The 25,842-nt window shown below is 44.8% G+C and overlaps 1 protein-coding gene across 3 annotated transcripts in view; it reads right to left on the bottom strand.

Annotated features, from left to right (window-relative positions):
- LOC145362126 (mitogen-activated protein kinase kinase kinase kinase 5-like) overlaps positions 1-25,842 on the bottom strand; it is a 166,398-nt gene that overhangs the window by 63,774 nt on the left and 76,782 nt on the right. For all 3 annotated transcript variants that reach the window (XM_080218178.1, XM_080218180.1, XM_080218179.1), the window contains 3 exons: positions 14,480-14,570; positions 13,322-13,386; positions 876-931 (listed from right to left, as the gene is read on the bottom strand). In XM_080218178.1, the coding sequence (XP_080074304.1) occupies positions 876-931; positions 13,322-13,386; positions 14,480-14,570 (212 nt within the window). The remainder of the gene's footprint in view (positions 1-875; positions 932-13,321; positions 13,387-14,479; positions 14,571-25,842) is intronic.

Genomic DNA, 25,842 nt, shown 5'->3' with positions numbered 1-25,842 from the left:
TCTGTTCTTTCAGGGGGACATAGAGATCCCATGACACCATTTCAAGAAATTGCAGGTGGGTTCTCCCCCAGGGTCTTGAACATCAGCTGTAAGAACATAAGAAATAGGAGCAGGAGTAGGCCATCTAGCCCCTTGAGCCTGCCCCGCCGTTCAATAAGCTCATGGCTGATCTGATAGTCGTTCAGTTCCACCTACCCGCCTGCTCCCCATAACCCTTAATTCCCTTATTGGTCAAAAACCTATCTATCTGTGACTTAAACACATCCCTCAAATCAACAGATTACCTGGTCAATATCAGATATCCACAACCTCAGGATATCCAAAGCACTTTGCATGTGGTTAATTTACTTTTGAAATGCGACCACTGTTATAACATAGGAATAGAGCAGCCAGAAGATGAATAGCAAGATCCCACAAACAGCACCGAGATAAATAACCAAAGTTCCATGATGGAATTCGAATTAGTCACGTAATCATTACACTAATGTACAGTGTGGGAACAATTGTTCCTGTGCTGCTACGGATGGAGAGGCTGGGTTCGCCGTCAGAGAACAATAAATCATTGTGGAAGCCAAAAGTGTGGAGGAAGAACAAATATTCTAGCTTGTTCCCTTTGAGATCAGCAAGAGGCTGTTGATTAAATGGACCAATTGGGTTGGGTTGCACATTAGTGGTTTTGGTGAAGCATAATGGTTCCTTTGTCCTTTCCAAGGCTTTCAGATAGTTTGAAAATCAGAATCTGTCCATTGCTTGGATGGAAGAAATGGTGAAGACCTCCTTCAGATAACCAGTCCTGGGCAACCAGTCACAAGCACGGTCCCTTTGCTGCATCTATCACACTAAGAATCATCAAACTATTCAGCAATGCCTCTCACCTGTAGCGTCTCTCTGCTGATGTAAGCGATCTGTAACTCAGAGAGTGGGCCAGTTACTAGCAGGAAGAGAGAAAAGAGAAGTTAACGCAGGTTACTCACCCATTACACAAAGGTCTTTGTGTTATCAGAAATAAAAGGGGAAGTCTTCAGTTTCACATCCATAAGTGACAGTCACAGCTGGTGCACATATTTACATATTACTTCTTTACCTGAGTTTCCCTATTCATACGTGTTAAGGCCGCAGTGATCTTGGTAATGGATTTGTGGCTCCAATGTTTAAGGTACTGTCCAGTGAGTGATGAATCTCATCAATCACAAATGTTCCAAATTTAACCCATTGTCTTGGCTCCAATCTCTTTACTTATAAAAACATGCATCTTAAAGAACCATAGAACATTACAGCACAGAAACAGGCCTTTTGGCCCTTCTTGGCTGTGCTGAACCATTTTTCTGCCTAGTCCCGCTGACCTGCAGTTGGACCATATTCCTCCACACCCATCTCATCCATGTACCTGTCCAAGTTTTTCTTAAATGTTAAAAGTGAGCCCGCATTCACCATTTCATCTGGCAGTTCATTCCACACTCACACCACACTCTATGTGAAGAAGCCCCCCACTAATATTCCCTTTAAACTTTTCACCCTTCACCCTTAACCCATGTCCTCTAGTTTTTTTTCTCTCCTAGCCTCAGTGGAAAAAGCCTGCTTGCATTCACTCTGTCTATACCCATCAAAATCTTATACACCTCTATCAAATCTTCCCTCATTCTTCTGCATTCCAGGGAATAAAGTCCTAACCTATTCAACCTTTCTCTGTAACTCAGTTTCTCAAGTCCTGGCTACATCCTTATAAACTTTCTCAGCACTCTTTCAACCTTATTAATGTCCTTCCTGTAATTAGGTGACCAAAACTGCACACAATACTCTAAATTCGGCCCCACCAATGTCTTATACAACCTCACCATAACATTCCAATGCTTATAATCAATACTTTGATTTATAAACGCCAATGCACAAAAGCACCCTTTATGACCCTATCTACCTGTGATACCACTTTTAGGGAATTATGTATTTGTATTCCCAGATCCCTCTGTTCTACTGCACTCTTCAGTGTCCTACCATTTACCTTCTATGTTCTACCTTGTCTTGTCCTTCCAAAGTGCAATACCTCATACTTGTTTGCATTAAACTCCATTTTTCCATCTGCCATTTTCAGTCCATTTTTCTAGCAGGTCCAAATCCCTCTGCAAGCTTTGAAAACCTTCCTCACTGTCCATTACACCTTCAATCTTTGTATCATCAGCTAATTTGCTGATCCAATTTACCACATTATCATCCAGATCATTGATATAGATGACAGACAACAGTGGACCCAGCACTGATCCCTGTGGCACACCACTAGTCACTGGCCTCCACTCAGAGAAGCAATCCTCCACTACCACTCTCTGGCTTCTTCCATTGAGCCAATGTCTAATCCAATTTACTACCTTTCCATGTATACCTAGTGACTGAACCTTCCTAACTAACCTCCCATGTGGGACCTTACTGAAGTCCATGTAGACAACATCAACTGCCTTCCCTTCATCCACTTTCCTGGTAACCTCCTCAAAAAACTCTAATAGATTGGTTAAACATGACCTACCACGCACAAAGCCATGTTGACTTTCCCAAATAAGTCCCTGTCGATCCAAATATTTGTAGATCCTATCTCTTAGTACTCCTTCCAATAATTTACCTACTACTGACGTCAAATTTACTGGTTTATAATTTCCCAGATTACATTTTGAGCCTTTTTTAAACAATGGAACAACATGAGCTGTCCTCCAATCATCCGGCAGCTCACCCGTGGATACCGACATTTTAAATGCATCTGCCAGGGCCCCTGCAATTTCAACACTAATCTCCTTCAAGGTCCGAGGGAAAGCCTTGTCCGTTAAATGTGTATCTTCCAAACAGCTTTTGCAACTTGTCCTTTCCCCGAAAGATTTACGTATGTGAACCCCTAGGTCCCTCTGTTCCTGCACCCACTTTTATGGTCAACCGTGACTTTATTGAATGGCAGTGCAGGCTTGAGGAGCCAAATGGCCTGCTTCTGCTTCTATTTCTTATGTTCTTATCGAACCATTCAGCTACCGTTGCCTCTCCTCAATTTTTCCACACACATGCGTCACTCCAGGCATTTCTGCATTAAATTGCATCTACCATGGTTCCTTCCATTTCATCAGTCTGTGTCTTCCTGAAGTCTGAACATAAGAACATAAGAAATAGGAGCAGGAGTAGGCCATCTAGCCCTTCAAGCCTGCCCCGCCATTCAATAAGATCATGGCTGATCTGTCGTGGCTCAGTTCCACTTTCCCGCCCTCTCCCCATAACCCTTAATCCCCTCTCTTATCAAAAACCCATCAACCCGCGTCTTAAAAATATTTAGCGAGGCAGCCTCCACCACTTCAACGGGCAGAGAATTCCAGAGATTCACCACCCTTTGATTGAAGAAGTTCCTCCTCAACTCTGTTCTAAACCGCCCCCCCTTTATCTTGAGGCTGTGCCCCCTAGTCCTACTGTCTTTTTTGAGCGGGAAGAGTCTCTCCACCTCTATCCTATCCATCCCATTCATCATCTTATACGTCTCAATGAGATCTCCCCACATTCTTCTAAACTCTAACGAGTACAAGCCTAGTTTATTCAGCCTCTCCTCATAGCTCAACCCCCTCAACTCCGGTATCAGCCTAGTAAACCTCCTCTGCACTCCCTCCAAGGCTAAAATATCTTTGCGCAGGTGCGGCGCCCAAAACTGCACACAGTACTCCAGCTGCGGCCTCACCAATGCCCTATACAGCTGCAGCAAGACCTCCCTACTTTTATATTCAATCTCCCTTGCTATGAAGGCCAGCATCCCATTCGCCTTCCTGACCACCTGCTGCACCTGCAAGCTGGGTTTTTGTGACTCATGCACAAGGACCCCGAGGTCCCTCTGCACCGTCGCCTGCTGCAGTTTTTCGCCACGTAAGTAATAGTCCTTCCTACCATTATTCCTACCAAAGTGAACCACCTCACACTTGCCAACATTAAATTCCATTTGCCATTTCCTGGCCCATTCGCCCAGCCTATCTAGATCCTTCTGCAGACTCTCCACACCCTCCGCACAATTTGCCGTTCCCCCAATCTTGGTGTCATCAGCAAATTTCGACACCCTACACTCGGTTCCCTCCTCCAGATCATCTATATAAATGGTAAAAAGCTGAGGCCCCAGCACCGACCCCTGGGGCACTCCACTAGTCACCATCCGCCAATCCGAATAGCACCCGTTGACCCCCACTCTCTGCCTCCTATTTGACAACCAAACTATCTGCCACCATCTTCCTCACTCTTTACTAGATTTCCATATTTCTAATCATCTGCAAACTTAGAAAAGGATGAGTGATTCTAATGCTGATCACTGGTCGGGACTCTACTGTATAATTCTCTCCATCTTAAATAATTTACTTCATGTTATCCACCGAGTAAGATGTTCCGAGTCCCATGCATTCTAGTCTTGATGAGCCACACCACACCTTTTAGATATCCAATTTAAATGGTCAAAATCAGTCCAGACATCAGACCAGTGACTCCAAAGACAATGACACAACCAGGGACTTATGATGTGACCCAGTAACTCTCTCTCCTCACATTCTCAGCAATTCACCTCCCTCTCACTCAGTAACTCACCGCACTCTCAGTCATCCACCTCCTTATTTCCCTCAGTAACTCCCTTTCTCCTTCTTTCAGTTTCTCCCATTTTATTTGGGATTGAATGCCACAATACTAATCAATTATCCTTCTCCATCTCCTCTTGCCATTCATCTTCCAATCCCTTTCGCCATTGTATCTTTCCAGCAATGTCATGAAAGTTTCTCTTCTCTTTCTTCCTGCCACTTCCATTTCCATTATCTCTCTCTCTCTCTCCGCAATGCAGACCATTTCAATCTCTTCTCAACTACTTTCTTTGATGCTTCCACAATCTTCACTGACCCCTTGATATTCTGGTTCCTGACCTTGTCCTTTCACATCATTCCATACATCCAACTCAGCATCCTCATCTCATTAGTAACCAGTTGCTGTTCCCATAGCTTCTGTACTATACCACAAAGCCGGTCGTGTAGATTCTTCCTTTCAGTTTCAGCAATACTTTTCCATCCCATTACATTCCACTGTAATTCTCCCAATCACTCTACCCAGAGTACATAAGAACATAAGAAATAGGAGCTGGAGTAGGCCATCTAGCACTTCGAGCCTGCCCCGCCATTCAATAAGATCATGGCTGATCTGCCGTGGCTCAGTTCCACATTCCTGCCCTCTCCCCATAACCCTTAATCCCCTCGCTTATCAAAAACCCATCAACCCGCGTCTTAAAAATATTTAGCGAGGCAGCCTCCACCACCTCAACAGGCAGAGAATTCCAGAGATTCACCACCCTTTGAGTGAAGAAGTTCCTCCTCAACTCCGTTCTAAACCGCCCCCCTTTATCTTGAGGCTGTGCCCCCTAGTCCTACTGTCCTTTCTGAGCGGGAAGAGTCTCTCCACCTCTATCCTATCCATCCCATTCATCATGTTATATGTCTCAATGAGATCTCCCCTCATTCTTCTAAACTCTAACGAGTACAAGCCTAGTTTATTCAGCCTCTCCTCATAGCTCAACCCCCTCAACTCCGGTATCAGCCTAGTAAACCTCCTCTGCACTCCCTCCAAGGCCAAAATATCCTTGCATAAGTACGGCGACCAAAACTGCACACAGTACTCCAGCTGCGGCCTCACCAGTGCCCTATACAGCCGCAGCAAGACCTCCCTACTTTTATATTCAATCCCCCTCACTATGAAGGCCAGCATCCCATTCGCCTTCCTGACCACCTGCTGCACCTGCAAGCTGGGTTTTTGCGACTCATGCACAAGGACGCCGAGGTCCCTCTGCACCGTCGCCTGCTGCAGTTTTTTGCCACGTAAGTAATAGTCCTTCCTACCATTATTCCTACCAAAGTGGACCACCTCACACTTACCAACATTAAATTCCATTTGCCATTTCCTGGCCCATTCGCCCAGCCTATCTAGATCTTTCTGCAGACTCTCCACACCCTCCGCGCAATCCATTGCTTAATTTTCATATCCATACCGCTGCCACAACTGACCCCTGGTACTTGAAGCTCGTCACTTTCTCGAAATGTTCACCCATAATCCTTACACCATCACTCTGATCTGCTTCCCTCAGCTCAACCTGAAAGTCCATAAATTGGACCTTTGCTCTACTGATTTTATCAGGAACTTGTCTCCTCTAATTTAGTGTCCCTCACTTTCGAGCTTAAAATTTCAATCCCCTTACATTATCAGGTTGTTCAATGGCCCATGACATTCCTGCAGATTAGGGGCGGCAGAGTGGCACAGTGATTAGCACTGCTGCCTCACAGCGCCAGGAACCCAGGTTCAATCCCCTGCTTGCATTCTCCCTGTGCCTGCGTGGGCTTCCTCCGGGTGCTCCTGTTTCCTCCCACAGTCAGAAAGATGTACTGGTTAGGGACACTGGCTGTGCCAAATTCTCCTTCCGCGTACCTAAACTCTCAGAGTGCCATGACTTGGGTATTTTCGCAGTAACTTCATTGCAGTGTTAATGTAAGTCTACTTGTGACACTAATAAACAAACTTAAACTTAAGATTACGTGATTTTTTTCAACTGGGAGTCATGAAGCATTGCATCTTCACACAACTCTGATCTTTTCAAAACAAAATATTTTGCTATTTTTTTTTCAAACATCAGTAGCCCCGTCACATTAATTTTAGAGCTTGTGTGACATTAAAACTTATTTGGCCCAACATAAGCAGAACTCTGAGAAACCACAAACGCAGCTATCAGAAAGCTGGCCTCTGGTTAGCCCATAATTCATTTGACATGTCAGCATGAAAATAACAAGGCAACCACACACACACACATTGGACCTGAAGTGTCTGTAGGCCTCCAGTGTACTGTTGCCTCTAGGTGACAACTGATTGATTTTAAAATCGAGAAAGGAAGAGGGCTGAGGCCACGGATGCAGAAAAGGAGAAAAGATGAGGAAGCTCCAATGTGGGCTTGCTATTGTTAAATTGTGCAGTGACATGATCTTTCCCACCAACATTGCAGCATTAACCAAAGTTCTACACTGACAAAGGTGCCCTCAGCTAAAATACCATCATCAGCTTGCCTGTTTCCATCATTTAGGGAGATCGTAATACTATTTAAAGAGCAGGGACTAATGATGAGATGGCTCTTATTATCAGTCTTGGTGGCACACTGGTTAGCGCTGCTGCCTCACAGCACCAGAGACCCGGGTTTGATTCTGGCTTCCGTTCATTGTCTGTGCATTTTCCCAGTGTCTGCGTGGATTTCCTTTGGGTGCTCCAGTTTCTTCCAGTGTTGCGCAGGTTAGGTTGATTGGCCATGCTAAATTGTCCCTTAGTGTCGGGGGGATCGGAAGGGTAAATATGTGGGGTTATAGAGATAGGGCCTGGGTGGGATTGTTGTCAGTGCAGGCTCGATGGGCCACACAGCCTCCTTCTGCACTGTAGGAAATCTCTGTTTCTATTGCTTATTTCTTGGATCTTTGATATGGTAGTCGTGGATCTGGACTTACAGACAATGCTGTTGGTAAACTCCACCCTTTTTAAAAGTTCACTCAGGGAATGTGGTTATTGCTGGCTGGACCAGCATTTATTGTCAATCCCTGACTGCACTGGCATGGCTTGCCAGGCCATTTCAGAGGACATTCTTGTGGATCTGGAGTGATATAGGCCAGACCAGGTGAGGATGGCAGATTTCCTATCAACAGTGGCTTCATCATGGTTATCATTTGACTTTAATTCCAGATATTGAATTGAATTCAAATTTCACCATCTGCCGCGGTGGTAGTTGCACCCAGGCCCCCAGAGCATTACTCTGGCTTTCTGGATTACCAGTTCCACGATAACACCCATATGCCATCATTTCCCCCTTACACGGTGTAATACAGACTCAGCACCAGGGTCTACACAGGACTCTGTCTGTCCGTGCTGGGTTGTTATGTGGCCTTACATCACTCATTATGTAGACTATATATTTACATAAACATTAACCCTTTAAACTACATCTCTCCCCAAGTCTATGGGTGGGATTCTCCTGCTGCGCTCACCCCAAATACGAAGGTGGCATAGATTGAACAGTTTCTCCTCTATTCTGTAAGTTATCTTCATGCCTGAGGGTGGTTTGCTGGAGTTGAGGTGTAATGTTGCAGTGAGAAAATTGGAGAAGGTGGTCGGTGTGATGATGCAGACTTGTTTGATCCCAGTCTTCACTAAGATGGGTTTTTGTGGTGTTTTAGTCAATGAGGAACAACAGCTTGCAAGTCATTTTTTGAGTAAGCACTGGATAATGAAAGATTTCTGAAGGCAGTCAAAATTTGAGGAGCTTTTGTGGTCGACAGAATCAAAGGCTTTCATGAGGTTGAGAAAGGCCAGGTACAGCAGTTGGTACTGTGCATCACAGTGTTCCTGAATTTGCCATGCAGTGAAGATCATATCTGTGTCACTTGATGATCGAAAACTATTTTGTGACTCTGGAAAAAGCTTCCCAGCTGCAGAGAGAAGACAATTGAAAAGTCTCCTGGTATTGATTTTCTCTGTGGCAGATAGCAAGGAAATTCCTTTGTAGTTACCGCAATTGAACTCATCTCTCTTTTTGAATAGTCATGACTGTGAATTAATGTGAATTAAGATGGTGTGAACTAATTTCTGTTTCTTGGGAGCCTCTTCTTGATGAAGGCAAATGTCATAGAATTCTTATAATTCAGAAGGAGGCCATTGAGCCCATCGAGCCTGCACTGATAACAATCCCACTGATAATAAGCACTATTCCCGAACCTCAAATATTTATCCTGCTAATCCCCCCCAAGACACTAAGGGGCAATTTAGCATCACCAATCAACCTAATCTTTGGACTGTGGGAGACAACTGGAGCAGCCGGAGGAAACCCATGCAGCAGTGCTAGCCGCAGAAACTCATCATCATCTCCAATGTGTGGGTTTAGCCTTCTGCCAAATGAGAAACAGAGTACCAAAGACCATCTCAAACAAAATACAAGCCATGGTTTACTGGACAACAGTGATCCCTGCACTTCAGAGAAATGGACAGCCAGGCATAACAGGCGGCCCAAAGCAGTGGAAAAGTACCATTGCCTTCGCAAAACCTCCAAACCCAAGATAGACAGGCCAATTGCAGTGTCCTTTCCAAAGTCAACTCGTCCAGCATTGAGGCACTAATCACTCAAAACTCACTCCAGTGGATGGGACATCTCATTCGCATGCCTGATACCAGACTCCCAAACCGACTGAGATAATAGCAAATTACTGCAGATGCTGGAATCCAAAACAAATTCTTGACCAAAGCTCACCCAGACTCAAAACGTTTGTTCTATTGTCTGTCCACAGATGCTGCCAAACCTTCTGAGATTTTATAGGGTTTTCTGTTTTTGTCCCGAGACATCAGTTCTATTTGGAACTCAATCTGATTAGAAAATGCTTTCGAGATGCCCTCCCTTTTGATTCCTGGGTTTCCCTGATTTACAATTAACAAAAATGAAGAAGTCTTATTAGGAAAGCACCAAACACATTGAGAAACTTCATCAGGACCGTACAGGGACAAAGTCAAAGTCAAGAAAAAGTGCAGAAGCCTCCAAACGCTTCATCTACCCAGCCCTTCAAACACCAACTGTCCCACCTGCGGCAGTCTGTATATCGCACATTGGACTCTTCAACCATCAGAGAACTCATTGAACTGCAATGGAAGCATGTCATCCTCAATCCCAAGGACTATCTAAAAAGAATTCCAATATTCCTTGATTTCATAAGAACATAAGAACATAAGAAATAGGAGCAGGAGTAGGCCATCTAGCCCTTCGAGCCTACCCCGCCATTCAATAAGATCATGGCTGATCTGTTGTGGCTCAGTTCCACTTTCCCGCCCTCTCCCCATAACCCTTAATCCCCTCTCTTATCAAGAACCCATCAACCCGCTTCTTAAAAATATTTAGCGAGGCAGCCTCCACCACTTCAACGGGCAGAGAATTCCAGAGATTCACCACCCTTTGAGTGAAGAAGTTCCTCCTCAACTCCGTTCTAAACCGCCTCCCCTTTATCTTGAGGCTGTGCCCCCTAGTCCTACTGTCTTTTTTGAGCGGGAAGAGTCTCTCCACCTCTATCCTATCCATCCCATTCATCATCTTATACGTCTCAATGAGATCTCCCCTCATTCTTCTAAACTCTAACGAGTACAAGCCTAGTTTATTCAGCCTCTCCTCATAGCTCAATCCCCTCAACTCCGGTATCAGCCTAGTAAACCTCCTCTGCACTCCCTCCAGGGCCAAAATATCCTTGCGCAGGTGCGGCGCCCAAAACTGCACACAGTACTCCAGCTGCGGCCTCACCAATGCCCTATACAGCTGCAGCAAGACCTCCCTACTTTTATATTCAATCCCCCTCGCTATGAAGGCCAGCATCCCATTCGCCTTCACCCCCCCATTTCACCCCCCCATGTCCAAAAATGTATGGAGCTCAATCTTTAAGGTCCTCAACAACTGAACATCCCTACAGTCCTTTTGGGTTGAAATTCTAACGTTTCACAACGCTTCGCACGAAGGAATGTTTTCTCATCCCAATTTGAAATGGCTGATCTCCTATCCTGAGGCTATGCCCTCTACATCTATAGTCTCCAGACAGGGGAAACATCCTTCCAACATCTACCCTGCCAAGCCCTCTCAGAATATTCAACGGGAAATGATTCCATACAACTGGAGTAAAAGGGAAAGGCTTGGGTTTGATGGGATCCTTTACTTTGGGTATCAGTAGAAATTGGTGCTGATCCATTGGGATCAGCTGGGCATCACTGGCTGGGTCAGCATTTATTGCCCATCCCTAGTTGCTAATGAGAAGGTGTTGAGCTGTCATCTTGAATCGCTGAAGTCCACGTGCTGTGGTTGAACCCACAATGCCATTAGGGAAAGAATTCCAGGATTTTGACCCAGCAACTGCAAAGGAACGGCAATATATTTCCAAGGCAGGATGATGAGTGGCGTGGAGAAGAACTTGCAGGTGGCGGTGTTCCCATTTATCTGCTGCCCTTGTCCTTCTAGATGGAAGTGGTTGTGGGTTTGGAAGATGCTGTCTAAGGATCTTTGGTGAATTGCTGCAGTGCATCTTGTAGACGGTACGCAGTGCTGCTGCTGTGCGTCAGTGGTGGCAGAGGGAGTGGGTGTTTGTGGATGGGGTGCCACTCAAGCGGGCTGCTTTGTCCTAAATGGTGTCAAGCTTCTTGAGTGTTGTTGGAGCTGCACCCATCCAGGCAAGTGGGGAGTATTCCATCACACTCCTGACTTGTGCCTTGTAAACGTTGGGTAGGCTTTGGGGAGTCAGTGAGGTTGAGCGCCATGGATTACAGGAAGATATAGGCGAGATGGTCAAACGGGCGGATAAGTGGCGGATGGAATATAACTCTGAAAACTATGAGGTGATGCACTTTGGAAGGAGTAATTTGACAAGCATACTATGAAAGGTCTGACACTGGGAAGTTCCGAAGTACAAAGGGATCTTGGTGTGTTTGTCCATAGATCTCTGAAAGCGGAACGGCAGGTTAGTAGGGTGGAGAAAAAAGCATGTAGCACATTTGCCTTTATCAGTCGAGGTATAGATTAAAAAAAACAGGGAGGTCATGATGGAGTTGTATAGAACTTTGATGACGCGACAGCTGGAGTACTGTGCGTAGTTCTGATCGCCACATTATAGGAAGAATGTGAATGCACTGGAGGGGGTGCAGAGGAGCTTCACCAGGATGTTGCCTGGGATGAAACATTTAAGTTAGAAAGGGAGATTTGAGTTGTTTTCATTGGAGCAGAGAAGACTGAGGGGTGACCTGATTGACATGTTAAAGATTACGAAGGGTCAGTTACGAGGGGACACAAGCTAAAATTGAGGGATAGGAGGTTTAGAGGGGATTCGAGGAAAACCCTTTTTACTCAGAGGGCGGCGATAGTCTGGAATGCACTGCCTGGGAGGGTGGTAGAGGCGGGATGCCTCACATCCTTTAAAATATAACTGGATGAGTACTTGGCACGCCATAACATTCAAGGCTATGGTCCAAGCGCTGGCAAGTGGGATTAGGTGGGCAGTTCAGGGCTTTTCATGCATCGATGCTGACTTGATGAGCTGAAGGGTCTCTTCTACAGTGTAGGATTCTGTGATTCTGAGTCAGGAGGTGAGTTACTTGTCGCAGTACTCCTAGCCTCTGATCTGCTTTTGTAGCCACTGTGTTTATGTGGTTGGGTCCAGTTGAATTTCTGATCAATGGTAACCACAAGGATGTTGACAGTGAAGGATTCAGTGATGATAATACCATTGAATGTCAGGGGGCAGTAGAGAGTCTCTTATTGGTGATGGTCATTGCTTGGCATTTGTGTGACACGAATGTTACTTGCCACTTGTCAGCCCAAGCCTGGATGTTGCCCAGACCTTGTTGCACTTGAACGTTGACTGCTTCACTATCTGAAGAGATGCGAATAGTGCTGAACATTGTGCAATCATCGACCAACATCCCCACTTCTATCCTTGTGACGGAGGGAAACTCTTTGATGAAGCAGCTAAAGATGGTTGGGCCTAGGACTCTACCCTGAGGGACTCCTGCAGAGATGTCCTGGAGCTGAGGTAATGGGAGTGAACAGAAGAGATTTTAACCGATTAAGACCAGGAATGGGAAACTAGTTAAGCTTCTTGTGAAGAAAGACTTTATTGTGATGAATAGAGAGGGCTAATAAACGATTCAAAGATTTTAAAATTATAAAGGAATTTGAGGCAATTACGAAAGAGTATTTCCTCTGGATAAGAGTCAGTGTTGAGGGGTCTGTAATTTAAAATTGCCACTAAGAATGAGGAGAGAAATTGAGAGAATTTTTTTTACACAGAGAGAACAGTTGTGGAGAGTGGGATATTTGATCCAGGGTGTGGTTGAGGCAAAGACCATTACATCTTTCCAGGGAAAATTGGATAAATGTTAGAACCAGAGGAATACACAGGGATATGTAGAGCATTGAGCAGCAGTATTCCTTTTGGTTTACTCTAGCCAAGCACAGTGCAAATATAATGAATGGACTCTCCTTTGTGTAGTAAACCCGTGTGATTGAAGAATGTCTGAATTCCAGTCTTACGTTCTGATCTCCAAACCTTGTTTCCTTTGTCAGCATTTCTGCCAACCAGACAGTCAAAATTCAAGGTTAAAGGCTAAAGGTCAGAAGTGGGAGAGCACCAGTTAGTGTTTTTTTTCTCTCAATAGTACAGGATGCTGCACTTCAATTGGCTTCAATTCCAAGATTTTTGTGCGTGGATTTCTGGAAAGAACTGAATTTTTGAAAATATGAAGCTGGAGTTACCATGGTAAATGTCCTGCAGTGACCCTCCTCCGCAAAATTCCATACAAATCCATAACTTATTGGACCTAATGAAAGATAAAATAGATTTCCATCAGACTACAGAGGTCAAACATAATTGTATACAGACAAAAGGTCAACAGTCAAAGTTACCCCGGCAAGTTATCTGGTGTTCCCTGATGGGAAATGTTTACCATGTGGAGATGCTAGCATTGGACTGGGATAAACACAGTAAGAAGTCTCACAACACCAGGTTAAAATCCAACAGGTTTATTTGGTAGTAAATGCCACAAACTTTCGGGGCTCTGCCCCTTCATCAGGTGAGTGGAGAGTTCTGATCACAGAGTTCTGATCATATAAAGGCATTTATTTGTGCCTTTATATGATCAGAACTCTGTGATCAGAACTCTCCACTCACCTGACAAAGGGGCAGAGCCCCGAAAGCTTGTGGCATTTACTACCAAATAAACCTGTTGGACTTTAACCTGGTGTTGTGAGACTTCTTACTGGGAAATATTTACTACAGACTCTTTGAAGCAATTGTTCACATTTTTTACAGAGTCCCTCCCTGAGATTGTCTGTTAACACGAGGATGAGAAGGGGAGCAGAAAGGCAATGCAGGCATGCTTGAAAATGATAGGCGATGGTATCAACATCTTGGGGTTACCATTGTGTAGAAACCAAACTGGATCAGCCATATAAATACTGTGGCTACAAGAAGGTCAGAGGCTGGGAACTCTGCAGTGAGGAACTCACCTCCTGACTCCCCAGAGCCTGTCCACTATCTATTGTGCATCAGTGGTGGAAGGAGTGAATGTTTAAGGTGGTGGATAGGGGATCGATCCAGCAGGCCTGCTTTGTCTTGGATGGTGTCAAGCTTCTTCAGTGTTATTGGAGTTGCACTCATCCAGGCAAGTGGGGAGTCTGCTATCCCTGTATGGCTCACTGTAAAACTTTTGTCTGATAATGTTACTGAGAAGCACCTTGAAACAGCTTACTCCTCTTAAAGGTGCTAAATGAATGCAAATTGTTGTTGTATAGTTGCCCGGACTTAGAATTCACAGGTGAGGAGGTCTTAAACTCCTCAATCGCTGCCATTATTCTACATAGACTCTGTTGCTGGGTCCTAATTCTTTTATGCGATTCTTAATCTGCTCTTACCTGATGTAGCTTCCGTAATAAGCGACTATATTTTGATGTGTACAGGATTTCACCATGACGATCTCTTGTTGAATAACTGAGAAGTCATCATCTATTGGAAAAAGAAACAAGATGTAATTTGTTCTGATCAAGACAGAGCTTTATCCTGTGTCAAATGAGGAATGCTGTTGTATTTTATTTCAAAGCAATTTCAGATGAACAGATCATTGAAGATTAAAAATGGATTTAGTGATCTGTTGATGAGATGCAAACAATAATTTTGCTCTAACCCATGTGGCAGGAAACTGACGATCTGTGGGTGAAAATCACCTTTACATCGCATCCCCATTTTAGTGAAGGAGGTTTTAATCCTGACAATGGTTTGTGAGGAAAGTTTCTTCATCATGTCCTTGGATTAATTCACTCCACAAACCCCAAACAGACCATTAACATTTAAAGAGAAATTCAAACACCCAGTAATTAAATAACAACTACACCACAAGATTTCATGTTTTTAAACAAAAGTTTAAAGAAAGCAAGCTCCTCTATAGTTTATAACTACGTATGCTATGAATCTGGTTTTACTTTTATTTCCCCCACCAAGGGTTCCCTTATCTTTCAAAGTCTTGATGGTTCGTTCACTTCTTCAGCTACCAATCCAAAGGTATGCCACAGCCCTCCAGAATTCACTTCAGTTCCCTTTCAGTGTTCTACCTATTCTTTCAAGGTATTTTTTAGGGGATCCTTCCATTAGCTTTTTGGTGAAGTGATCCTCCAACTTTCCTGAAAGACTTCATGGCTGGAGACTCATCAGCTGTTTGGCCTGACTTTTGACAGAGACAGACTGCTTCTCTCAGTCTGTTTCCACAGCTTCAGTACAGCTGCTGATCCCACAGTTGATTCACAGCTCCAAGCTGACTGGCCATATAGAACATGGGGGCGACATTACTAGACGTTCCCATGGGCTTTGTGGAATAGGAGTTTCCCTATTGAATGAACAGGAGTTCACCCAATGAGAAACAAATGGCGGTAGATTAAAACCTACACTCGCAGCGTGGACTAGCGTTATGCAGGTCCAGGGCACAAGCTTAGATTTATTGAAATCTGCAGATGCGGCCTTTCCTTTGTTCTAATAAAGCAGTGTTGTACACGAGGACTGGCCTCAGTGAGATTATTACATTGATGCTTTCTCTCTGTCTATTCCAAGCTGACTTTCAGCTACAAGGCTAACCACCTTTTATTGTAGAGAAGCAATGCAGATTTCCTTCCTTAACTTCCAGGTGAAACTCATCTCCCAGCTTTGTTTCCCTTCACACAAATTCACATCAATAAGAGCTTGAATCCTCACCAGCATTCCATGAGATGAACTATCATAGAATCATACAGCCCTTACAGTGCAGAACGAGGCCATTTGACTCATACAGTCTGCACTGACAGCAATCTCACCTAGGCCCTATTCCGTAACCCTACATATTGACCCTGCCAATCCCCCTAACACTAAGGGGTGATTTAGCATGGCCAATCCGCCTCATCTGCATGTACTTTTAATATTTTCTTTGCTTAAGAGGCCAGACTAACATTTATCTCCTTTTGCTCCGTTGACTCAGTGAACTATTTCCTACGTGGCGAAAAACTGCAGCAGGCGACGATGCAGAGGGACCTTGGGGTCCTTGTGCATGGGTCGCAAAAACCCAGCCTGCAGGTGCAGCAGGTGGTCAGGAAGGCGAATGGGATGCTGGCCTTCATAGCGAGGGGGATTGAATATAAAAGTAGGGAGGTCTTGCTGCAGCTGTATAGGGCACTGGTGAGGCCGCAGCTGGAGTACTGTGTGCAGTTTTGGTCACCGCACTTACGCAAGGATATTTTGGTCCTGGAGGGAGTGCAGAGGAGGTTTACTAGGCTGATACCAGAGTTGAGGGGGTTGAGCTATGAGGAGAGGCTGAATAAATTAGGCTTGTACTCGTTAAGAGTTTAGAAGAATGAGGGGAGATCTCATTGAGACATATAAGATGATGAATGGGATGGATAGGATAGGATAGAGGTGGAGAGACTCTTCCCGCTCAGAAAGGACAGTAGGACTAGGGGGCACAGCCTCAAGATAAAGGGGGGGCGGTTTAGAACGGAGTTGAGGAGGAACTTCTTCACTCAAAGGGTGGTGAATCTCTGGAATTCTCTGCCCGTTGAAGTGGTGGAGGCTGCCTCGCTAGATATTTTTAAGACGCGGGTTGATGGGTTTTTGATAAGAGAGGGGATTAAGGGTTATGGGGAGAGGGCGGGAAAGTGGAACTGAGCAGCGACAGATCAGCCACGATCTTATTGAATGGCGGGGCAGGCTCGAAGGGCTAGATGGCCTACTCCTGCTCCTATTTCTTATGTTCTTATGTACTCAAGGTCAAAACTGCAACTGCCTTCCATAAGCTAAATTCACATAAATTAAACAAAAGAATCTGTTAACCACACCCAGCCCATTTCTATGGCGATATGATACACTTTGGGATGTTCCAGAACAGAAATGAAAACTAATTATGTTTTACCCTCAACACAACTCTTTGATTCTGTGACCCACATGAAAAGTGGGGCACTCCCTCAGTACTGACCCTCTGATAGTGCAGCATTCCCTCAGTACTGACTCTGACAGTGCAGCATTCCTTCTGTAATGCCCTTCTGGCATTGTGTTGCTGCCTCAGTACTGACCCTCTGTCAGTGCAGCACTTCCTCAGTATTGACTCTATGACAGTGCAACACTCCCTAGTACTAACCCTCTGACAGTGGAGTACTCCATCAGTTCAGACCCCTCTGACAGTGCAGCACTCCTTCAGTACTGACCCTCTGACAGTGCAGCACTCCCTCAGTACTGACCTTCTGATTGTGCAGCACTCCCTCAGTACTGACCCTCTGACAGCATGACAGTCCCTCAGTTCTGACCCTCTGATAGTGCGGCACTCCCTCAGTACTGACCCTCTGACAGTGCGGCACTCCCTCAGTACTGACCATCTCTCTGATAGTGCAGCACTCGTTCAGTCTGCATATCACCATGATCTAATTAAATGAATGAACAGACTCATGTAGCTGAATGACCTCCTAATTGTATCTAATGGATACAATTGTCCTGCATTAGGGTTAGGGTTACCAAGAGACCCCTAAGTTTACTAACTTCATCTAGTTTCTTTTCATATGGGAACTACATAAATAATTTAAATAATTTATTGAGACAAAGGCAGACCTGTTGACTCCATTACAAGCTTAGAGATGGGTCAACCCTTGTTCTAATTCTCTCATTACCAACCCTGACCCTGTAAGACAAAAATAAGTTACCTTTCAAATGTAATTAACCCATGTTTATTTGATTTACATTCCTTCAGTGTTGTTAACTAATTTTTTTAATCAGATTTTCCATTTACCTTATGTTTAACACCTTAATCCTCAACCTAAAAAGTATATTCCTAAAATTAAAAAGTTCTATCTGTAAAACACATGAATTATGGAATCAGCTATTCGCAACAGGAGGCACTGTAAACTATCCGAAACTGAGCTTGAAATGCCAAACCAAAGATACTTCCCTGCATTTACTTAGGATCTTCAATTAGCAATCAGAGGAAAGGATCACAATTCATGAAATTTCCCCCAATCCTTCCCAACAACTATCCACTGCCCACACCCAAGCACACGACTCAGCCAAAATCAAGTTAATGAATCGCCACCAATGCCCCATTCCTTGGGATCTCTCGGATTTGTAGATGCTTCGGGAGAAGCAAGTTGAAAGAGAAACACTCCCCTACCGTGTTCCTTGTTCAATATGATACAAACATCTAATTGTTGGTGGGCGGCACAGTGGTACAGTGGTTAACATGGCTGCCGCACAGGTTCAGTTTCGGTTTGGGTCACTGTGTAGAGTCTGCACGTTTTCTCTGCGTCTGCGTGGATTTCCTCCGGGTGCCCCGATTTCCTCCCACAGTCTGAAAGAGGTGCTGGTTAGGGTGCATTGGCCATGCTAGATTCTCCTGAACAGAGTGTGGCAACTAGGGGATTTTCACAGTCATCTCATTGCAGTGTTAATGTAAGCCTATTTGTTTCTCATAAATAAACTTAAAACTTTGGAAGGAATTAAATTCATACCAAAACAGGATACCTAGCATCCCACTGTAATCTGGGACATGGGAACAGTAGGAGGTCATTCAGCTGTATGAGTCTGTGCAACACGGTTTCATTAAAGGGAAGTCGTGTCTGACAAATTTACTGGAGTTCTATGAGGATGTGTCTAGGGCGGTGGATAGAGGAGAGCCGGTGGATGTGGTCTTTCTGGATTTTCAGAAGGCGTTTGATAAGGTACCTCACAAGAGGTTACTGCAGAAGGTCAGAGGACATGGAGTTGGGGGTAGGGTGTTAGCGTGGATAGAGGATTGGTTGTCAAATAGGAGGCAGAGAGTGGGGGTCAATGGGTGCTATTCGGATTGGCGGTTGGTGACTAGTGGGGTGCCCCAGGGGTCGGTGCTGGGGCCTCAGCTATTTACCATTTATATAGATGATCTGGAGGAGGGAACCGAGTGTAGGGTGTCGAAATTTGCTGATGACACCAAGATTGGGGGAAAGGCAAATTGTGTGGAGGGTGTGGAGAGTCTGCAGAAGGATCTAGATAGGCTGGGTGAATGGGCCAGGAAATGGCAAATGGAATTTAATGTTGGCAAGTGTGAGGTGGTCCACTTTGGTAGGAAGAATGGTAGGAAGGACTATTACTTACGTGGCGAAAAACTGCAGCAGGCGACGGTGCAGAGGGACCTCGGGGTCCTTGTGCATGAGTCGCAAAAACCCAGCCTGCAGGTGCAGCAGGTGGTCAGGAAGGCGAATGGGATGCTGGCCTTCATAGCGAGGGGGATTGAATATAAAAGTAGGGAGGTCTTGCTGCAGCTGTATAGGGCATTGGTGAGGCCGCAGCTGGAGTACTGTGTGCAGTTTTGGGCGCCGCACCTGCGCAAGGATATTTTGGCCTTGGAGGGAGTGCAGAGGAGGTTTACTAGGCTGATACCGGAGTTGAGGGGGTTGAGCTATGAGGAGAGGCTGAATAAACTAGGCTTGTACTCGTTAGAGTTTAGAAGAATGAGGGGAGATCTCATTGAGACGTATAAGATGATGAATGGGATGGATAGGATAGAGGTGGAAAGACTCTTCCCGCTCAAAAAAGACAGTAGGACTAGGGGGCACAGCCTCAAGATAAAGGGGAGGCGGTTCAGAACGGAGTTGAGGAGGAACTTCTTCACTCAAAGGGTGGTGAATCTCTGGAATTCTCTGCCCGTTGAAGTGGTGGAGGCTGCCTCGCTAAATATTTTTAAGAAGCGGGTTGATGGGTTTTTGATAAGAGAGGGGATTAAGGGTTATGGGGAGAGGGCGGGAAAGTGGAACTGAGCCACGACAGATCAGCCATGATCTTATTGAATGGCGGGGCAGGCTCGAAGGGCCAGATGGCCTACTCCTGCTCCTATTTCTTATGTTCTTATGTTCTTATGTCATTTAATTAGATCATGGTGATATGCAACTTAACCCCATCTACTTGCCTTGATGCCTTTGCCTAACAAAATATTGATCAATCTCAGCTTTTATGGGCACAGAGTTCCTAATTTCCACGGCCCTTTCTGCAAAGAAGCGCTTTCTGACATCAAGCACGAACAGCCTAGCTCTCAATTTAAGACTGTAGCCATTCCCCTTGTCCTGGATTCACCCACCAGAGGAAGTACTGTCTAAACACCCTATCAAACCCTTTAGTCATAACCTCAATTAGGGCAATCCTTAATCTTCTATACTCCAGGAAATACAAATCTAGTCTGTGCAACATGAAAACCTAGCCTATACAACCATACCTAAGAAGATTCACCCCACCAGGACTCAACTGGCAACAGCCATGGGCTTTACTTGCCAAATGTTCATGCCATAGGAACATAGGGATTAGGAGCAGAAGTTAGCAAATTCAGTCCTTCGAGCCTGCTCCCCAATTCAATCAGGTCATGGTTGATCTCTCCCTGGTCTCAAGTCCATCTCCCCACTTGTTCCCTATATCCCTTTTTTATTAGAAATATATCTATCTCCTTAAAACTATTTAATGATTCAGACTCCACCTCGCTACGGGGCAGCGAGTTCCACAAATTCACCACCCTCAGTGAGAAGTAGTTCCTCCTCATAGAGTCACAGAGGTTTACAGCATGGAAACAGACCCTTCAGCCCAACTTTTCTATGCCACCCTTTTTTTTTATAAACGCCTAAGCTAGTCCCTGTTGCCTGCATTTGGCCCACTATACCCATCTTATCCATGTAACTATCTAATGCTTTTTAAAAGACAAAATTGTACCCGTCTCTACTACTACCTCTGGCAACTTGTTCCAGACACTCAGCACCCTCTGGATCCTTTTTTTATCTCTCTGCTCTCACCTTAAATCTATGCCCTCTAGTTTTTGACTCCCCTACCTTTGGGAAAAGATATTGAGTATTTAGCTGATCTATGTCCCTCATCTCAGTTTTAAATCTACTGCCTTTCAACCTATGCCTCTGGCCTCTTGTTCTAGATTGCCCCATAAGAGGAAATATTTATTTTGCAATTACTTTATAAATCCCTTTTAAAATCTTGTATACCTCGATGAGATCCCTTCTCATCCTTCTAAATTCCAGCGAGTATAAGTCCAAACCATTTAATCTCTCCTCATACGTCAACACTTTCATCCCCGGAATCAATCTGGTGAACCTCCTCTGAACTGCCTCCAATGCCACCACATCCTTCCTCACATAAGGAGACCAAAACTGGACGCAATACTACAGATGTGGTCTCACCAACATCCTATACATTGGAACAACACTTCTCTACTTTCACCCTCTTTTTCAACAACAACTTATCTTTGTGTAGTGTCTTTAATGCAACAAACCATCCCCAGGTGCTTCACAGGAACGTTATATAACCAAGTATGATTCCGAGTCACACTTATGGTGATATTAGGCTAGACAACTGAAAGCTTGGTCAAGGAGTGCGGTTTTAGGGAGTGTCATAATGTGCGATACACGGACAGAGAAGTGTCAGAAGACTGTTCTGGAACTTGGGACTAGCTTAGGGATTTATTAAAAAAAAGGGTGGCATAGAAAAGTTTGGATGAAGGGCCTGTTTCCATGGTGTAAACCTCTGTGACTCTATGAGGAGGAACTACCTCTCACTGAGGTTGGTGAATTTGTGGAACTCGCTGCCCCATAGCGAGGTGGAGTCTGAATCATTAAATGGTTTCAAGGAGATAGAAGCACAGATATCTTGGAGATTTGTGAGGCTGGATGATATTACAGAAATAGGGAGGGTCAAGGCCATGAAAACAAAGGTGAGAATTTTAAAATCGAATTGTTACTCAACTGGGTGGCATTCTAGGTCAGCCATCACAGGGCTGATTGGCAATGGGACTTGGTGTACATTAAGAATTAGGCAGCAGAGTTTTGGATGAGTTCAGGTTCAAAGGGGAAAGTTGTATGTGGAAGACCAGCCAAGAGTCTAGAGGTATCAAAGTTGGTATGTCAGTGATCAGGGCTATTAGAGTGATTATGGATCTCAATTTCAAGAGGGTCAGCAACAGAGCTAGAAGTGAGATGAGGAGAAACTTCTTTACTCTGAAAGTTGTGATTTGGAATGTGCTGCCTGGGAGAGTGATGGAGGCGGATTCCATAGGAGGTTTCATAGAATCCCTACAGTGCAAAAGGAGACCATTTGGCCTATCGTGTCTGCACTGACCACAATCCCACCCAGGCCCTATACCCAGAACCCCACATATTTACCATGCTAATCCCCTGACACCAGGATCAATTTAGCATGGCCAATTAGCCCAACCCTCACACATCTTTGGACGGTGGGTTCCCAGAAGAAACCCACGCAACATGGGGAGAACTTGCAGACTCCACACAGTCAGTCATCCGAGGCCAGAATTGAACCTGGGTCCCTAGTGCTGTTAGGCAGCAGTGCTAACCACTGTGCCACTGTGCTGCCCATAAAATAAAAGGTCGAATTTTAACGGGGATGCAGGAGCATGGAGATCTGGGTGCATACATGAATATATCATTGAAGTTGGCAGGCCATTTGATAAAGTTGTCAATAAGACATACAGCATCCTGGGCTTTAACAACAGAGGCACAGAGTTCAAAAGCAAGGAAGTTATGTCAAACCTTTATAAAACACTGGTTTGGGCTCAACTGGAAACAGGGCGAATTCTCCCCTCCCACCTGTGGCTGGTTTGGTGGTGGGCGGGAATGGAGAATCTAGTGGGAACTAAAAGGTCAGAAACGTGCTGGTGTAAAATCACCAATTCTCCCAATGGTGAGTTAATGTGGAAGGATGGCTGGGCAGCAGTAGGGAGGGTGAGGGCAGCGCTGAAAGGAGGTGGATGAAAAGGGTAAACAGTGGAAAGCAGAGGGAAGACCAAGGGGAGGGAAGCTGGACCCTGACAAGGATGCATAAAAGCCTCACAGATATGGGGGTCAAAGAGAAGCACATCTTTACTGAAAGAGGACACATGAAGAGTCCAGATGCAGTGTGTACAGGTCCAAGTGGGGCACGGGGCCTCTCAGGTGATGGGTTTTGGGTGGGGGGGGGAGGTTGGTTAAATCAAGCAACAAACTTCTTTGTGAGGCTGCTAACCTTTTCCCTCTGGGTTGCTGATATTCTGCATGGTCTGTTGAAGATAAGTGGGCAAGAGAGGGCGATATGAGTGTGCTGGACTGGTATTTAAATATGGCGCCAGGACCTTTGAACCCGCTAGCTGATGGCAGGCAGATGAATCAGCTGCCAGCCTGCCAGATAACTCAGTGGGGAACTCACCTGTGCATAATTAATGCTGATCCAAGAGCCAAATCTGCTGCAGGACCTTGCTATTCTGGTCAGTGGGAAAGGCATCACCGGAGCCTCCAGCCACCACCCTGAAGTCTCAACATCGTAGAATTCTGTCTACTGTGTCCAATTCTGGGCACCACATTTTAGGAAGAATGTGAAGGCATTATAGGAGATGCAGAAAAGATTCAAAAGAATGGTTCTAGAAGTGAGGAACTTCTGATACGTAGAAAGATTGGGGACTGTTCTCCTTGGGAGAAGAAGAGGCTGAGAGAAGATTTGAAAGAGGTGTTCAAAATCATGAGGGTTCTGGACAGATTAGATGGAGAGAAACTGTTCCCATTGGTGGGAAGATTGAAAACCAGAAGGAACAGCTTAAAAATTAGCTATGAAGACATGAGGAAAATCTTTATCATACTGCATGTGATTAGGTCTGGAATGCACTGCCTGAGAGTGTGGTGGAGGAAAATTCAATGCTATTTCAACAGGGAATGCCTCATTATCTGAAAAGAAAAGACTTGCAGGGATACGGGGAAAAGGCAGGGGAGTGGCATGAAGTGAATTGTCCGTCAGAGGTCTAGCACAGGTGCAACAGGCTGAAAGACCTTGTTCTATGCTATACCACTCCAGGATTCTGTCCAGGTCGATCAGGGGCAGTTGTCCGTGTCAGGCAAATGGTGCCAATCATTGGCCATTACAAACGTTTTGATTAAAACAAATTAATGTTGGCTATTTGGAGAAAATTCAGTGTTGCTTTCTGCATCGTGTTAGAAGTGTGATTAAGCCATTAACTATTGGCCCAGGGAACTATACGCCTTAGTGCCACTGCTTACTCATTTATGGGACGTTGGCCTTCCTGGTAGTGAAATAGTTCCCGAGTGACATGGTTATACATATGTTCCGGTCATTTTTCAGGACAGAATCATAGATTCGTGGAATTTTACAGCACAGGAAGTGCCCATTTGGCACGTCGTGCCTGTGTTGGCTCTTTGCAAGAGCTGCCCCATCCAGTCCCACACTCCAGTTTTCTCCACATTATCCGACATATTAGTCATCTTCCAGTACAGGTGCTGTTGCTTTTTGAAATTTCCTATGGAATCTGCTTTGATTGGTGCATTCTGTACCTTCATAATCCTCTAGTTGAAAACATTTCTCCTCATTTTCCTTCTCCTTTTGCCAATTATTTTAAGTCAATGTTGTCTGGTTACTGACCCACTTACCAGCTTCTCCCTCCTTGCCCTACCAAGCCACTCATCATTGTGAACATCTCTACTAGTCTTCCCTTAACCTTTCCTGCTCTAGAGAAAGCAGTCGCGGATTCTTCAATCTTTGCCCATCCCAAGTATCATCCTTGTAAACCTCCTTTGTTCTCTCTCCAAGCCCTTGATATTCTTCCTAAAGTATAGTGCAGAGAACTGTATACATCACACCAACCTGGGCCAAACCACTGATTTCATTGAATCATAGAATCCTACAGTGCAGAAGGAGGCCATTTGGCCCATCAAGTCTGCACCGACCACAATCTGACCCAGGCCCTATCCCCATGCATTTACCCTAGCTAGTATCAGGGAGACTAAGGGGCAATTTAGCATGGCCAACCCACCTAACCTGCACATCTTTGGACTGTGGGAGGAAACCGGAGTACTCGGAGGAAACCCATGCAGACACGGGGACAATGTTCAAACTCCACAGAGACAGTGACCCAAGCGTAGAATTGAACACAGGTCTTTGGCGCAATGAAGCAGCAGTGCCAACCACTGTGCCAGTGTGCCGTCGTGATTTGTAAACGTTTGGAATGATTCCCTTGTTTTTGTATTCTATGTTCCTATTACAAGGGCATTTTCTTAACTGCCATATAAAATTGAACTGCTGCCATTCAAAGATATTTGAAGTGTACTCCAGCACCTTCTGAACTTGTGCCCGCATCAAGCTATTGGTGTCTCATTTGACACTTAACCCCAACAAATTGAATCTGCTGTTTGTTTACCTGTTTCATCACTCTATGCGGCAGGGGAAGGGCACAATGTCTTCATGGTACTATCACTAGGCTATTGGTCCAGAAACTCAGCTAATGTTGAGGAGATCTGGGTTTGAATCCTGCCATGGCGAATTCAATAAAAAATATCTGGAATTAAGAATCTACTGATAACCATAAAAAAAATCATTGGTTGTCTGATTCACTAATGTACTTTAGGGAAGGAAATCTGCTGTTCTTATCTGGTCTGGTGTACATGTGACTCCAGCGCCACAGCAATGTGGTTGATTTTCAACTGTCCTCGGGCAACTAGGGTTGGGCACCCAGTGACACCTATGTCCCACAAATTATACAATTTTTTTAATAACTAAAAGATTAGCATCATCTGCAAATTCAAAGTTATATCCCCATAACCCAGTCCAAGTCATTTATATATAACAAGCAAAGCAATGCTTGTAATGGTCACTTCATACTCCTCTCCTGTCAGAAAGTAAAATTTCATTGTGTGCTTTGACAGAACATCATCCTGGTTTAATTGTTGTTCAGTCTAGACACTTGTGAAAAGGGCAGAGA

Source organism: Carcharhinus amblyrhynchos, unplaced genomic scaffold, assembly GCF_965287045.1.
Source record: "Carcharhinus amblyrhynchos unplaced genomic scaffold, sCarAmb.v2.hapA scaffold_37, whole genome shotgun sequence".
NCBI classification, from domain to species: domain Eukaryota; kingdom Metazoa; phylum Chordata; class Chondrichthyes; order Carcharhiniformes; family Carcharhinidae; genus Carcharhinus; species Carcharhinus amblyrhynchos.
The sequence above is the reverse complement of the archived record's forward strand: the minus strand, read 5'-3'. Positions and strand labels throughout refer to the sequence as shown.